This window comes from Peromyscus eremicus, chromosome 15, assembly GCF_949786415.1.
Source record: "Peromyscus eremicus chromosome 15, PerEre_H2_v1, whole genome shotgun sequence".
Lineage (NCBI taxonomy): Eukaryota > Metazoa > Chordata > Mammalia > Rodentia > Cricetidae > Peromyscus > Peromyscus eremicus.
The window spans coordinates 7,147,982-7,160,895 of NC_081431.1; the positions used below are offsets into that span (position 1 = coordinate 7,147,982).

The window sequence follows — 12,914 nt, forward strand, 5'->3', positions numbered from 1 at the left end:
TTCAGATCGTTGTTGTCAGGGGGACATTATGGCACAGAACTTCTGCAGATCATTGTTGTCAGGGGGACATTATAGCACAGAAGTTCTGCAGATCGTTGTTGCCAGGTGGACGTTATGGATGCGTATGTAACTTTGTCTTCTACCACTCTCCCCATCCACTGACACTCAATGAAAACTCTACTTGGTGGCACAAATACAGTATTCTTTGATTAGTCTAAGATATTTACAGTATTCACATTAAAAATCTCAGTAGAGGAAGTATTTATCAGCATAAGCAATTTGGTGTTTGAGGAGTATTTCAGTTCCAATCAGCTTTTATAATCACAGGCTGGTATCTCCAGAGGAGCACTGATGTTGAGACCTTGTTCTAGGAAGTGAGATAGACATGAGCCAAAGATCAGAGCTGGATAAAGAAAGTGTGTTATACCAAAGGAATGTGTCGTCTTCTAACTGACTCTAATTCTATAGATCCACACAACTTTCAGAAAAATAACTAATACAGCTAAAGTACTTGGAGTGAGATGTGCATCATGATCTCTCGAACATGAACTTCTCTCCAGACTTAAATAATAAACAGCATATAAAATAAATGTTAGCATATTTTCAAAAATGCATTGTGATTATATATTTATAGAGGTTTGAATTAATTTGCCTTTTACAACACTGATACTTAATGTTTAGAAAATATTTCTCGTTCACTAAATGAGTGATGGGGAGTTAGGTAGTCTTTTAAATGAGAAATTGTATTGGAAGAAACTAACCAACACTATACATGTTGAATACACAATTCTGTTTCAATCTAATTCTAAGAGAAAGAAAATGATACTTGGTAATTAGCAGTCTGGGCAATAGCAAAAGTATCCTATACTGGTTGGCAATAGAAGTAAAAAGAAGAAAGCACCAAACCAAAGAATGAACCAAAAAGTATTCTGACAAACAAAAATTGGGAGCTGGGGAAATGCTGTGTGAAGATCTGAGATCAGTGTACAAGAACCCAAGTTAAAAAACCACGTGTGATATCATGCACCTGTACTTCCAGCATTAGGGACATGGAGACAGGAATATCTTTGGGGCTGTCTGCCCAGCCAGCTCGCTCTCTCTCTCTCTCTCTCTCTCTCTCTCTCTCTCTCTCTCTCTCTCTCTCTCTCTCTCTCTGTGTCTGTCTCTCTCTGCCTCTCTCTCTGTCTCTCTGTCTGTCTCTGTCTCTGTCTCTCTCTCTCTGTCTCTCTCTGCCTCTCTCTCTGTCTCTCTGTCTGTCTCTGTCTCTCTGTCTCTCTCTGTCTCTCTCTCTCTGTCTCTCTCTCTCTCTCTCTCTCTCTCTCTCTCTCTCTCTCTCTCTCTCTCTCTCTCCACACACACACACACACACCCCACACAACCAAAACCAGAATTGGCTGGGTTCTCTGAAAAGGGTGTGTGAGTAGGAAAGCATCAGAAAACTACAGCTGAATGAGTAGCCTCAGTCCACAGAGTAAAGCTGTGGGTCAACCCAGAACGCACTCCAGTGATGAGCACAGAGCAGATTCCTTTTGTTATATGTAACTACAGTGGTGCTTTGAGAGCATCACATGGCAGAGAAAGCATGAAGGCAAAAAGCAGAACGTGAGACAAGAGTGAAGGATGAAACGATGAGGCACTCTGCTGAGGACCATGACAAAATTCAAGACCAGAGATGTTCTAACCAAGGACCTAAATGATGCAGGTGTCCACAGAGCATAGGGAAAGAATGGCCTATTCTTTCGTCTGTCTAGCTTTTGCTTACATGTCTCTATGTCTGTTTTGACATAACACATAGAACACTCAGAAAATCACAGTCAGGGTTATTAAGAATGTCAAAATACCTGGATGATGCATCAGACCTTCACCAAAAGGAGAAGGTTTTATTTCAGAGTTTAATCCAAAATTAGAAAAGTTTCTTGAAATAGGTGGCACTCAGTATGTGTATAATTCAGTCTGAATGAAACATTCAATTGTAACCAAAGATACTTGTCAAAATACACAGCATCAGACCTGTTAGATCCCCTTTCATCATTGAGAAAGGATGCAGAACGTGTGTATTCACCATGCAGGAGATGGTACTCAGAAAAAGAGACAACTTTTTAAAGCAAAATATTTGTAAAAGAAAGAACACAAAATCACTTTGGGTTAGCCAAACCTCAACAGACAGCACGGTTGAGAGGTTGTCCAGGGGTAAAAGACACAGAAGCAGTAGTTGCATTCAGCCTGTTGGCCCGGCTCTCCACAACATTACTTCCCAGGACACTCACACCTTGTACCAAGCTAAAGCAGATCCCTGCACACATTGCTCATGTTCTGTGTCCTGACATCTCTGGCCATGCTGAATTAGCTCAGGGGTAGATGTCCTATTGAAATGAAGCAAATTAGACTCTCCCAACTTGGAACTATAAAAGAGAGGTGGCTTGTAAGTCCATCTGCATAATTGAGCACAGATCATAAGCAACTTCAGGAACAAATGTGGCATAATATCCATGGAAGGAGGGGAGCAGGAAGAAGAAAGGAGAATAAGAATATTTCAATTGGGAGGGGGAGAGAGAAATTTCCTTTTATTCAGTTTTACTGCAGCATATTTCTTAAAGTGGCATTTTCTAGGTTTACTTATATATTTCAATGAGTTTTGACAAAGGTGGCCATTAAATTGTACCAGCTGATCTGAAGCTCTTTTGGTGTCCCTTTCCAGTCTGTTCCCTTCCACAAGGCCCAGTTCCTGAGAACTCCTAATATTAGCTTTGTTCTTACAATTTTGTGTTTTCCTGACTTTCATATACATGGGATCCTAAATTAATTAAGCAGCTTTTTCAATCTTGCTTCTTTCCCATAGCCCTTTTTTTTTTCAGAAAGCCACACAAGAGCAAGAAATTATATTGCATCATATGCATTCCCTTTCTTTCCCATCTCATGTACTCCCCTACCCCTCTTGAATTAATGATCTCTCTTTGCTGGGCAGGCAAGATGTCCCCAGTGGTGCTACAGTGGCACTTACACATGGGGGTAACCAACAGCTATCTCCCTGGACTCAAGGCCAGCTTAATAGGAAGGAACTCAGGCAAGCTACTGCAAACTTAGCCAAAGACCCACGATTAGAATGTCATAGACCCTGGAGAAGAACTAACACCTGTCATTTTCCTAAATCAACAAAGCTTCCAGCTGTTCTGTAACCACTCATACTTAAAGTGATCAATTTATTATAAAGTATTACTTCAATGAAAATTAGAAAAAGGTTAAGATCTTTACTCTCATCAGGAAACAATTGGAAAGATAGGTTTCTATACAGTGAGAGCAGGAATTACCTATTTTATTATATAATGTTGTTTAAAAATAATTCTAGATGTATCCTTACAACGTCAGAGTGCACATCCCTTTCCTGCTAAATATTTTATCAGCCAACTTCCTCTAGAAATTTGGTCCATCATCTAGATATTTGATATTGTACAGATAATTAGGTCAAATTCCCTTTCTTTAGGAAAAATTACCCCTTTTCTCAATTGTTTATCTTTCAATTGTTTAAAAATGCATCCACATCAAGGTAAGAAATTATAACATGCCTCTCTCTGGAAATAGGTCCACTTCCCCCACAAACAGCAACTGCACAGACAAGACTGTCTCAAGCAGGTCAAGCAGCTCTGTTTGGATGACATGAATGCCATGATGCTGCTGGAGGTACACTCTTTAGGAGCTGCAACCAGAAACAAAGGGGTCCCCTGTAGTCACTGCACTGAAAAGGGGTAGGTCTCCTACCTGGCTGACACTGCTCACACCTTCTTCCTTGCCGATGAGGCAGACATAGGCACTGGCCACTGACGGGGTCACAAATGCTTCCAGGTAATGTCCCCAAGGAATCGCACTCACACACCTGGCACCCTTGAAGATTTCCCATCGTCAAATTGAACCTGTGAGGCTCACACTGGTTGCAGTGCAGACCTGTTACTCCTGGTTTGCAAAGACACTGCCCACTTGATTTGTCACACAACAGGGAGCCATTGACTGTCCCAGTCTTCTCGCAGTTGCAAGGCAAACAGAGGAAGGAATTCTGCTGTAGGCTGAAGTATCCCTCCAGACACTGATCGCACTGTCTCCCTCCAACATTGGACTGACAGACACACTGCCCTGTCTCCGCGTCACAGGTGGTCCCAGCCTGGGAACCAGCCACACTACAGTCACAGGCCTTGCAAGCACTGCCGGCCAACCTGTAGAAGTTTTCTCTGCAAGTGTCACAAGTAAGTCCTTTGGCTTCTTTCTTGCACTCACACTGCCCAGAAAGTGGATTGCAGAGTTGGTTCACTGAGCCATGGAGGTTACACTGGCAGGGCTCACATCCATCATCATTAAAACTCTGGAGAAATTTAAATCCAAAATTGCAGCGATTGCATCTAAGCCCTGCAAACAAAACACATTTGAAGGGTGAGAGAGTTGGGATAGCAGCGGGGAAAATGGCTGAAGGTTAACATTTAGCAGAGATCCCGAACATAGAGAGTGCCACTCTGGGACAGTCGTTTATGAAACACACTATGGCAGTACTAAGTTAGCTCTCACATGTGGCTTGCAAGCAGTGTGCTTTGAGGAATATCATTGCTAATCAATGCAACATAAAACGCAGAAGGTACACATTACTTCTGTTGCATGCATGGAACTCTTTCCTACTTCCATAAATATCAAAACTACTTTAGTAAAATAGGCTTTGGAGAATAAACATGCACATGGCACCTGAGTTACTTTTCAAAAACTCAAAATTGCCTGAAGGGAACTAGTAAGATTTTTCTAGGAGGGTAAGCAAAGTACGAAACACCAGCTAGACAGAAAAAAAACAGGTTCTATAATTCAGTTCTCTATCACCATGGCTGGAGTTACAGTGACAAACTGTAATAAAGTGTATATATAAAAGCTGGTAAGAGAATCAAGCTTAATATTTTTCACTACAAATAACCTCAAACAGTCCTTTCGGAAATTGTCCACATACCAAAACTCCATGGTGTACTGAATGTATTCCATGTATACTGAGTTTTTATTTGTTACTATACCTTTAAAAGCTGAGGGAGAAGAAAAAGTAAACCTTTGTGTGATAACTGTCTTGGTGACAGGCACATGCACACTTACTTTCAGCTGTTACAAAGTTAAATGCCTGACATAACTACAACTTATCCAGAGCAATTTTTATTTTGATCCTTTGTATACTCTATATTTTATCATTTTCAATTAATATGAATTATGCTTGCCTTGGCTCATAAGGCAAGCTCACTGCTTGTCAAATCATGTGATTCAAAACACACCTGTTTAGGCATGAAGCAAACTCAGATCCTTATGTTATTTCTCTTTAGAGGGGCACGTACATACATTTTACAAATGGAGAAAAATGTTTTGTCACCTAAACTGAAACCTCTGACAACTTAGGTTAGTCTCAACAAGGACATTGCCAAGAAAAGGAATTTAAAGAAATCAACAGTGATGTTTAGACGCAAACCCCTTCCCTTTGGACAGACTCTTCGTATATCCGTGAATGTAAATACCTGACTGCATGGCATTGAAACAATTGAGACATCTATTTCAAACTACAATTGTATAATTGTAATAAAAAATTAGTCCTAAACCAAGAGTCTAATACATACTCATGCACTGATATGAAGAAAAGCAGCCTTAAGCTGGAAGAAAATGCATAATTTGTATGTATATGGACAAAAATTCATTCAAACTCCAATAGAAGGCAAGTTCTTTAACAATGATGAATGGCTCACCTAAGGCATATCATTTAATTTCAATAAGGAAAATAAAAAAGGACCACGATTGCTGCAGATTTTAAAAATAACTGTATTGTTAACAAGAATTATGACTCATTTTGAACTATTAAAATCGGTCTACATGGATTCATATCAGATCAGTTTTAAAAATATGCACAGTACTTATTTGAATATGCCATACATATTCCTGACAGGTAATCTATCCCTAACGATACTCACGGAGGCCTACAGGGCATCACACTCGGAGCTAACAAGTGCGGCCGACTTAGCACACTTGGCATTTAATTCACATTCTTCTCCCTTTTTATTCTAGATGAATGACCTACTTTAATAAAATTATTGGTGGTAATGTATTTTACTGGTGATAGAATCATTAGTAAGATTTAACAGTTTTGTTAACTCAAACAGTTTGCCTTCTGAAATGTATACAACACACCCTCATGTTTTCAGGGTTTTTGTGTGTTCCTGTTAACGAGGCAATCTTCAATGAGGATGGTTGCTAATCCTATTAGGAAAATATATATTCGCGTCAAGTTCCTGCTTTTATTAAAAGTATTTCACTTGCAGGGATTACTCTAGAAATCATTATTTATAATATTGCTAAAGCAAGGATTTAATCTTCACAAAATACATATTTATATTTTCCTGTGGGACACTACTTGCAGCAGCTGACGAAATGAGTAGATGACAACAGGAAATGGCAGAGGTCATGACAAGTTTTAGGTGATTAAAGTGTCCTTCTCAAGCTGTAGGCTCTAACTACCACAGGAAAGGTGTTTCTGAAAGAGAGAAGCCCCACTGCACTGTGTACAAAGGCCTGGGTTTAACATGTGTTTCTATATCTTGAATTTAAAACATGTCTCATACCCAAGAACAAAGAAAGACGCTTGGAATGAATTCTACATGTCACCCCCACGTAAGTCCGCCAGATTTTCTTACTAAGTTAGTGTTTGTGTACTTTCCATAAATAAAGGTGGGGATAATGTTACACACTTTTATCTAATCTTTCCTTAAACCAGAGGGAGCTTATGTGATGTCATCAGACCTGTCCATCACCTTTTAATTAGATTAATTAAAATGTTTGTATACCAGAGCTGTGGAGTTTTGTATGTATAGAATTGAACAAAATAGATTGGGTTACATAACATAAATATATACGTAATTCAAGAACGTGTGTGTGTGTGTGTGTGTGTGTGTGTGTGTGTGTGTGTGGTGTAGATATCACTACTAGGCACATTTATTATTTTGAAGTTCAGGTCAGTGTCAGTAAAACCACACAGGACTTGGTGTCTTGGGTGACAATAGAAATTCCAAGGTCTTTTTTAAACTTCCTACAGGAACCAGGGCATGCTCAGTTAAAATACAGGGTGCACTTCATCAGAAAACTTTCCGTTCATAATATTCTCATACATCAAAATTTCAAAGTGCATTATGTACGTGGTGCATTTTGGGCACTTGATAAATTTTGTCCTTATGTGGCGGTGGTTCCCCTCAAAAATGCTGGATGTAATAAATTGCTATAATCAAATCTAATTTCTGAAAAATACCTGTGGGAGTAACAAACAAAAAAGCATGTCTTGTATAAAAAAATGATAAATAACACCAAAGCTCGCTGTTTATTATAATCAGCTTGGTACAGAATTACAAAATTAAAATTATGTGACCCTTTATAAGTAAGTCTAGCAATAAACATGATGTGTGGAATTATATTGACTTGCTTTGCATTTCATAGGGACAGTTCAAAGAAATATAATAGAAAAAATGGAAAGATTTATCACAAAGTACCCTTTAGCACAGAATGTTTTGAAAAAAAAAATCCATTTATTTTAGTCTATTAAAACTAGCAGGGAAATGATTTGCTTAGAACTCATTAAGTGTAAAACATTTTGAAAAAGTGCTAATTTTCTAAAAGAAACATCTATGCAGCAGGCAAATTATATTTTTCTATGACTTATTAGTTGAGTCTGTGTAACTAATGCATCTACTGAATAAAAAAAAACTTCTAAAGGGTTGATTAAACAGAACTTCAAACTACAGTTTGATACAATTATTAATTTAGTCATTTTTAGACAGTTATTTTCATACAAACTATTTTTCCCGAGACTTGAGCAAGAAAATCTGCTTTACCCTTCAGTTAAGAATCAAATAGAGGCTTTTCTTCTTCCCCAGATGGAAATAGAGATGTGACTGTAAACTTGTGCATTACACGTACCAATAACATTCGCTTTACACAAGCACTGGCCTGAATTTTGGTGACAGGTAATGTCTCCATCCACAGTCCCAGAGGGATTGCAGTTACAGGGGCGGCAGCCGTCAGGATCCGACGCCTGCAGGTCATAGAATCCATCCAGGCACTGAAGGCATTGTCTGCCAGACACATGTCTCTTACAATCACACTGGCCTCCAATCTACAGGAGATACAACATTTTGTAGAATGATGAACACATCTATTTTTAGATAATTTGCTCATTAGATACAAGACAGGGAGGGAAGGGGAAAAAAATCTTGAAATGTTAAACAGGCAAGAAGGTGATCAGGTTGTGCCCCTCATGACAGAAAACATGGGAAGCTTCAGCAGGAAGACAATTTCGAAGTGAATGAAAATAGACCCATGGAAGTCAGTCCTATATGACTAAAAGGGAAATGGGGGATTAAGCATTTAAGCACTATATAAAGAAATCAGAATATAGACATGCAAGTCCTGAAAATAGAAGAGAGCCAGCAGCTAATTTAATCTTCACAACTCCAGCCCTTGGTTTCACCCTTTTCATTTACTGTCTAGTTGCTCCAAATCCGTTTTGAGCATTTGAGTGTTTAAATTAAGAAAAAAAAAATATCACCATGATGAGACTGTCCCATTAAGTGTGAATGTTATTAAAGTCCTTTACAGATAACAGCACAGCCTTGAAAACTCACCCTGATATGCATCTTTACCCACTCGTCTTTGAGGAATACTTCAAATGTTTTCTCACTTATTTGTGGTATCATTTCACAGGAAGTATGTCATAGATAGCTAATATTATTGTCAGCTATGCATGTAGTTTCAAATATCTGAGAAAGGGCTTTCAGATTAAAGATTTAAAAGAATCATTGTTGCCTCATCTTTCCTCATCTAAGAGAAAGAGGTCTTATTGGAATCATTTCAAGATAGAACAAGACAACCAATGTGCAAATACCTAAGTTGTGAAAATTCTAGTGTTAGCTAGAGTTGCAGAAGATAGAGTTCAATATCCAAGACAGTGAGCATAGAAATATGGGCAGGCACTTAGAGAATGCTACTTTGTATCTGGCTGTACTTCACACTTGCCTGCTTACTTAGCCTCGTAGAAACTATGAAGTTGGCTAATAGAAGGATATGACTTTTATTTCAAAAATAACTGTCATTTATTGGTATGCATGTATTGCACCTAACTATGAAATGCAAAGGTCCCCTGGTTACCTAGGTTGCCTACTGCCACCATTTCAAGGATATCACTCAGTAATTCAGGCCCAACTTCTTGCTGATGTTTAACCTGTGTGAATCTTCCTCTCGAAATAGGCAGCAAGTTCCCCAGAAGCCTGGGCACATGCCTAGTGTCTGTCAAGTAATCATAGACATTCCCACACATCAAGAGTATCCATTTAGAGACCAAGAGCAACAGAGAGTGACAAAGGAAGAAACAATCAATGCCTTTTGGATCAAAACTTCATCTATTGTACATTTTGTTAAGTGCTTGATTTAAATGTCTTATCAGTGTCGATTAGAGTATAAGCCATGGTGAGGTCTTCAGGAGTGTGTGAAGACCTGGGCTCGATATTCTACATGCTCACTATTGTGTGCTTTTTTTTCTTCTTCTGCTCTACCTACAAATCATGTCTGCTTTTATCTTCACACATGACTATCATCACTTTTGTACACAATATTCCCCCAAATCTAAACTACTGCCTGGAGTTTCATCAAAGTATTTTGTCACCCAAAACAATGCTCTCCATGTGAGCCACTCTGGCACAAATTCTTAAGATAATTACTTTCATCTCACTGATAAAAAAAAGTTTATATAATACATGCAAATTAAAATTCTACCAAATTGGCCATACCTTAAAATGTAGTTTGAAAAGAAAATGGCATAAGGCTTTATAATCATATAAAACCATCAGCTTGACTCAGTTACTTCAAAATTAGCTGAAAATATAGTTTATTCCAAGCATTTCATGTGCAGATACATTTTAGCAGTGAAGTACCATAAATCCACTTACTATCTCAGATAGTAATCCTTCCCATTTATATATTAAAAGAAGATCCTGTCTTCCCTTTTAAAATATATTTCTAAGCCAAGCATGCTTGTGGTTCATACCTGGAATCCCAGCATTTGAAAAACTAAATTAGAATTGCCACAAATTAGGAGTCAGGCTAAGTGATATAACAAATTGGAAGGCAGCCAAGCTATAGGGAACACTCCTGACTTAGGCTAACACTTTCAAACTGATACAGTTTCCATGATATTTGGGGAAAATATACTCTTGGGTTCACCTATTGATTCTCTTTGGCCAATATGTTAACAAGCATGCTCTATAGTGGTACTTGAACATGTATATAAACCTGGGAACTCAAGTCCTCATGTTGGACTTGAGGCTCTGAGTTTGCCTTGTGAACAAGCTCCTGGGAAGAAATTAGTGGACATGTGATGAGAAGTGAAATGACCACATTGTCTTTATTCCTATCACTCCAGCTAACAGTCTATTTGACAGTCACCAGATACAAGAGTCCCTCCTAGGTCATCCAACTACATAGACAATTGAGAGATCTCAATAAGGTTTGGCCAAGCCAGTTTCTCAGGTCCAGTTCTGAGGCAAACAATAGACTCAAACTTTTGAATGTCTTTTCTATAGATTTATTTTATTTTTAATTATCTGTATGTCTGTGTGTCTATATATTGATATGTGCATCTGAGTACAGATGTCCACAGAGGCAGGAGCCATTAGATCTCTCTGGCTTTAGAGTTACAGGGGGTTATGAGTCATCTAACTTAAGTGCTGGGAACTGAATTTAAGTCCTTTGAAAGATCAGTAAGCAGTCTTAACTACTGAGCCATCTCTCCAGCCAAAGTTTTAGTACCTTAGGCAGCAAAACTTATTGTATATAACACTGCTGATCACAACTTAATTCCCATTTTATTTCCCTGTCAAACGGGTTGAGAGAAAAACAATTTAATCACTACAATCATGTGGCCAACTATTACTGAGATTCCTAGTACCAGGAAGAAAGAAAAACAGAAAAAATGATACAACAGATAACAAGAACAAAAACATGTCCTTATATTCCAGGCTATGGTCATTTCTCTGCTCTTCAAGGCTTAAAACACTGTCTAGATCAGTTTGATTCTGAACACTTCTAGACACATTAACCAAAGAAAAATAATACCTACTCACAAGCTCTGGCTCAAATTGGAAACAGCTTTCATAAGCTTGGCTTGGGTCACATTCCTTCTGGGTCTATAAGATGTGGGCTCTTTCTTTGAAATGCTCTCTAGAAGGCATTTTTGGACTGTGAATAGCCCACTAAGTTCTGCTAGGTCAACATTCTAACATTCTGATAAGTTTGGTTGATATTTCCCCCTTTACATTTTTTCGAAGTAGAAAAAATTGTTAGATTATTCAATTGGTTTTGAACTCAAGATCCTCCAAATTTAGCCGTCCAGAGGCTGGGACTGCAGGTCTGAACCATTGTCTCTGGCTCCTGAGACAATTTTGGCTGTTCTGTGATCTCCAGATTATGTATAAGTAGGTCAGTTTCTAAATATTTAGGCATGTTTCTTAATATCTTGCTTATTTATAATTTAAGTGATCAGTTAACACACTTACTATGATTCTAATAATTTACAGTCTACTGAGGTGTTTTATGGCCCAGAATTTAGTCCATTTTGGTAAATGTTTTCCATGGACTTCAAAACCATGATGCAACACTCAGTTGTTGTTGAACTGAGTTCTCAGTCAATGCCAATGAGGTCAGCTTTGTTGATAATGTTGCTGTAATCTATATGCTTACTGATTTTCTGTCCATTTGTTTTTCTTGGTTATTGAAGACAAGGGGTATTGATGTGTTTGCATGAAATTGGGGGTTTTTCTATTTTTCCATTCTGTTCTATTGATGTTTGCTTTCTATATATAGTTACTTTGTTTGGCACACAAATGTTAAGAATTGGTAGGGCATGTCATTAAAATGAAAACAATTCTCTTTCCAATATATAATTGCTTTTAGCATCCTCCATAAAATTGTTGCAGTAAAATATGTGTTTTCTGATATTAAAATAAAGGAACTTTAGCTTTCCTCCGATTCTTGTTGGCAAGCTATATTTTCCCACAGCTTACGTTTAGACTATGCGTTCAGTCTATTTGAACTATATTTCCTATATGCCGCATATGCTCAGTTTGTAAGATCTCATTTTCACATGTTGTTCCAATTTTTCACTTATAAGTGGAGTATTAGAATGTGGAACTTTCACATGGTTATTGCTATGGACTAAATCTCACCACAACCTTCTTCCTATTCACCTAGTCCTCCTGGGCTTCTGTTTTTTCCTAATTTTTTTTAATCATGGCAATTTATTGAATCCATTGATGTTCACAATGGCTTACTAAATGTAAGTTTTATTTTATGATTTTAATATTTTCTTGTACATATTTACACAGTCCACCTACACAGAGAATTAACTTTGCACATGGGATAAAAACCTTCTAACCCTTCCCCTTCTCCCTTTTTACCGTTGCCATATGCTTTTCCACGTTGTAAACTCTTTAAGGTGGTGTTGATTTTGTTCAAACTCTCCATTCCCCCTTAGAGAGAGTTAAAGTACAGGAAATGCACATTTAGTTGTTAACATTTTTGGAGCACCTTCTGTCTCTATATGGATCTATGGAACATGGAGTATTTTACTTCCTCTGAAGTACTTTTACAAAACGTTTTGTATGGTGCAGTTTTGCTTGCAATGGACTGTAACTCTCTATACTGTACAACTGAACTTCATCTCCCCCTCAGAAAGATGCTGTCATGGACATGCAATTAAGCTGTGTCATTTCTTTCTGCATTTTCTGTATTTCTCCATGTGGTGATGTTTTATTTGTGCACCCCAATGAGGTTTATCTAGGGATTAAAAAAAAAAAACATAAGAGGTCAGGCAGTGATAG

General features: G+C 38.0%; 1 protein-coding gene across 1 annotated transcript in view; it reads right to left on the bottom strand.

Annotated features, from left to right (window-relative positions):
* Ush2a (usherin) overlaps nucleotides 1-12,914 on the bottom strand; it is a 697,985-nt gene that overhangs the window by 548,069 nt on the left and 137,002 nt on the right. The window contains exons 11-12 of the mRNA XM_059281179.1: nucleotides 7,963-8,158; nucleotides 3,757-4,395 (exon numbers count right to left, since the gene is read on the bottom strand). Of these exons, the coding sequence (XP_059137162.1) occupies nucleotides 3,757-4,395; nucleotides 7,963-8,158 (835 nt within the window). The remainder of the gene's footprint in view (nucleotides 1-3,756; nucleotides 4,396-7,962; nucleotides 8,159-12,914) is intronic.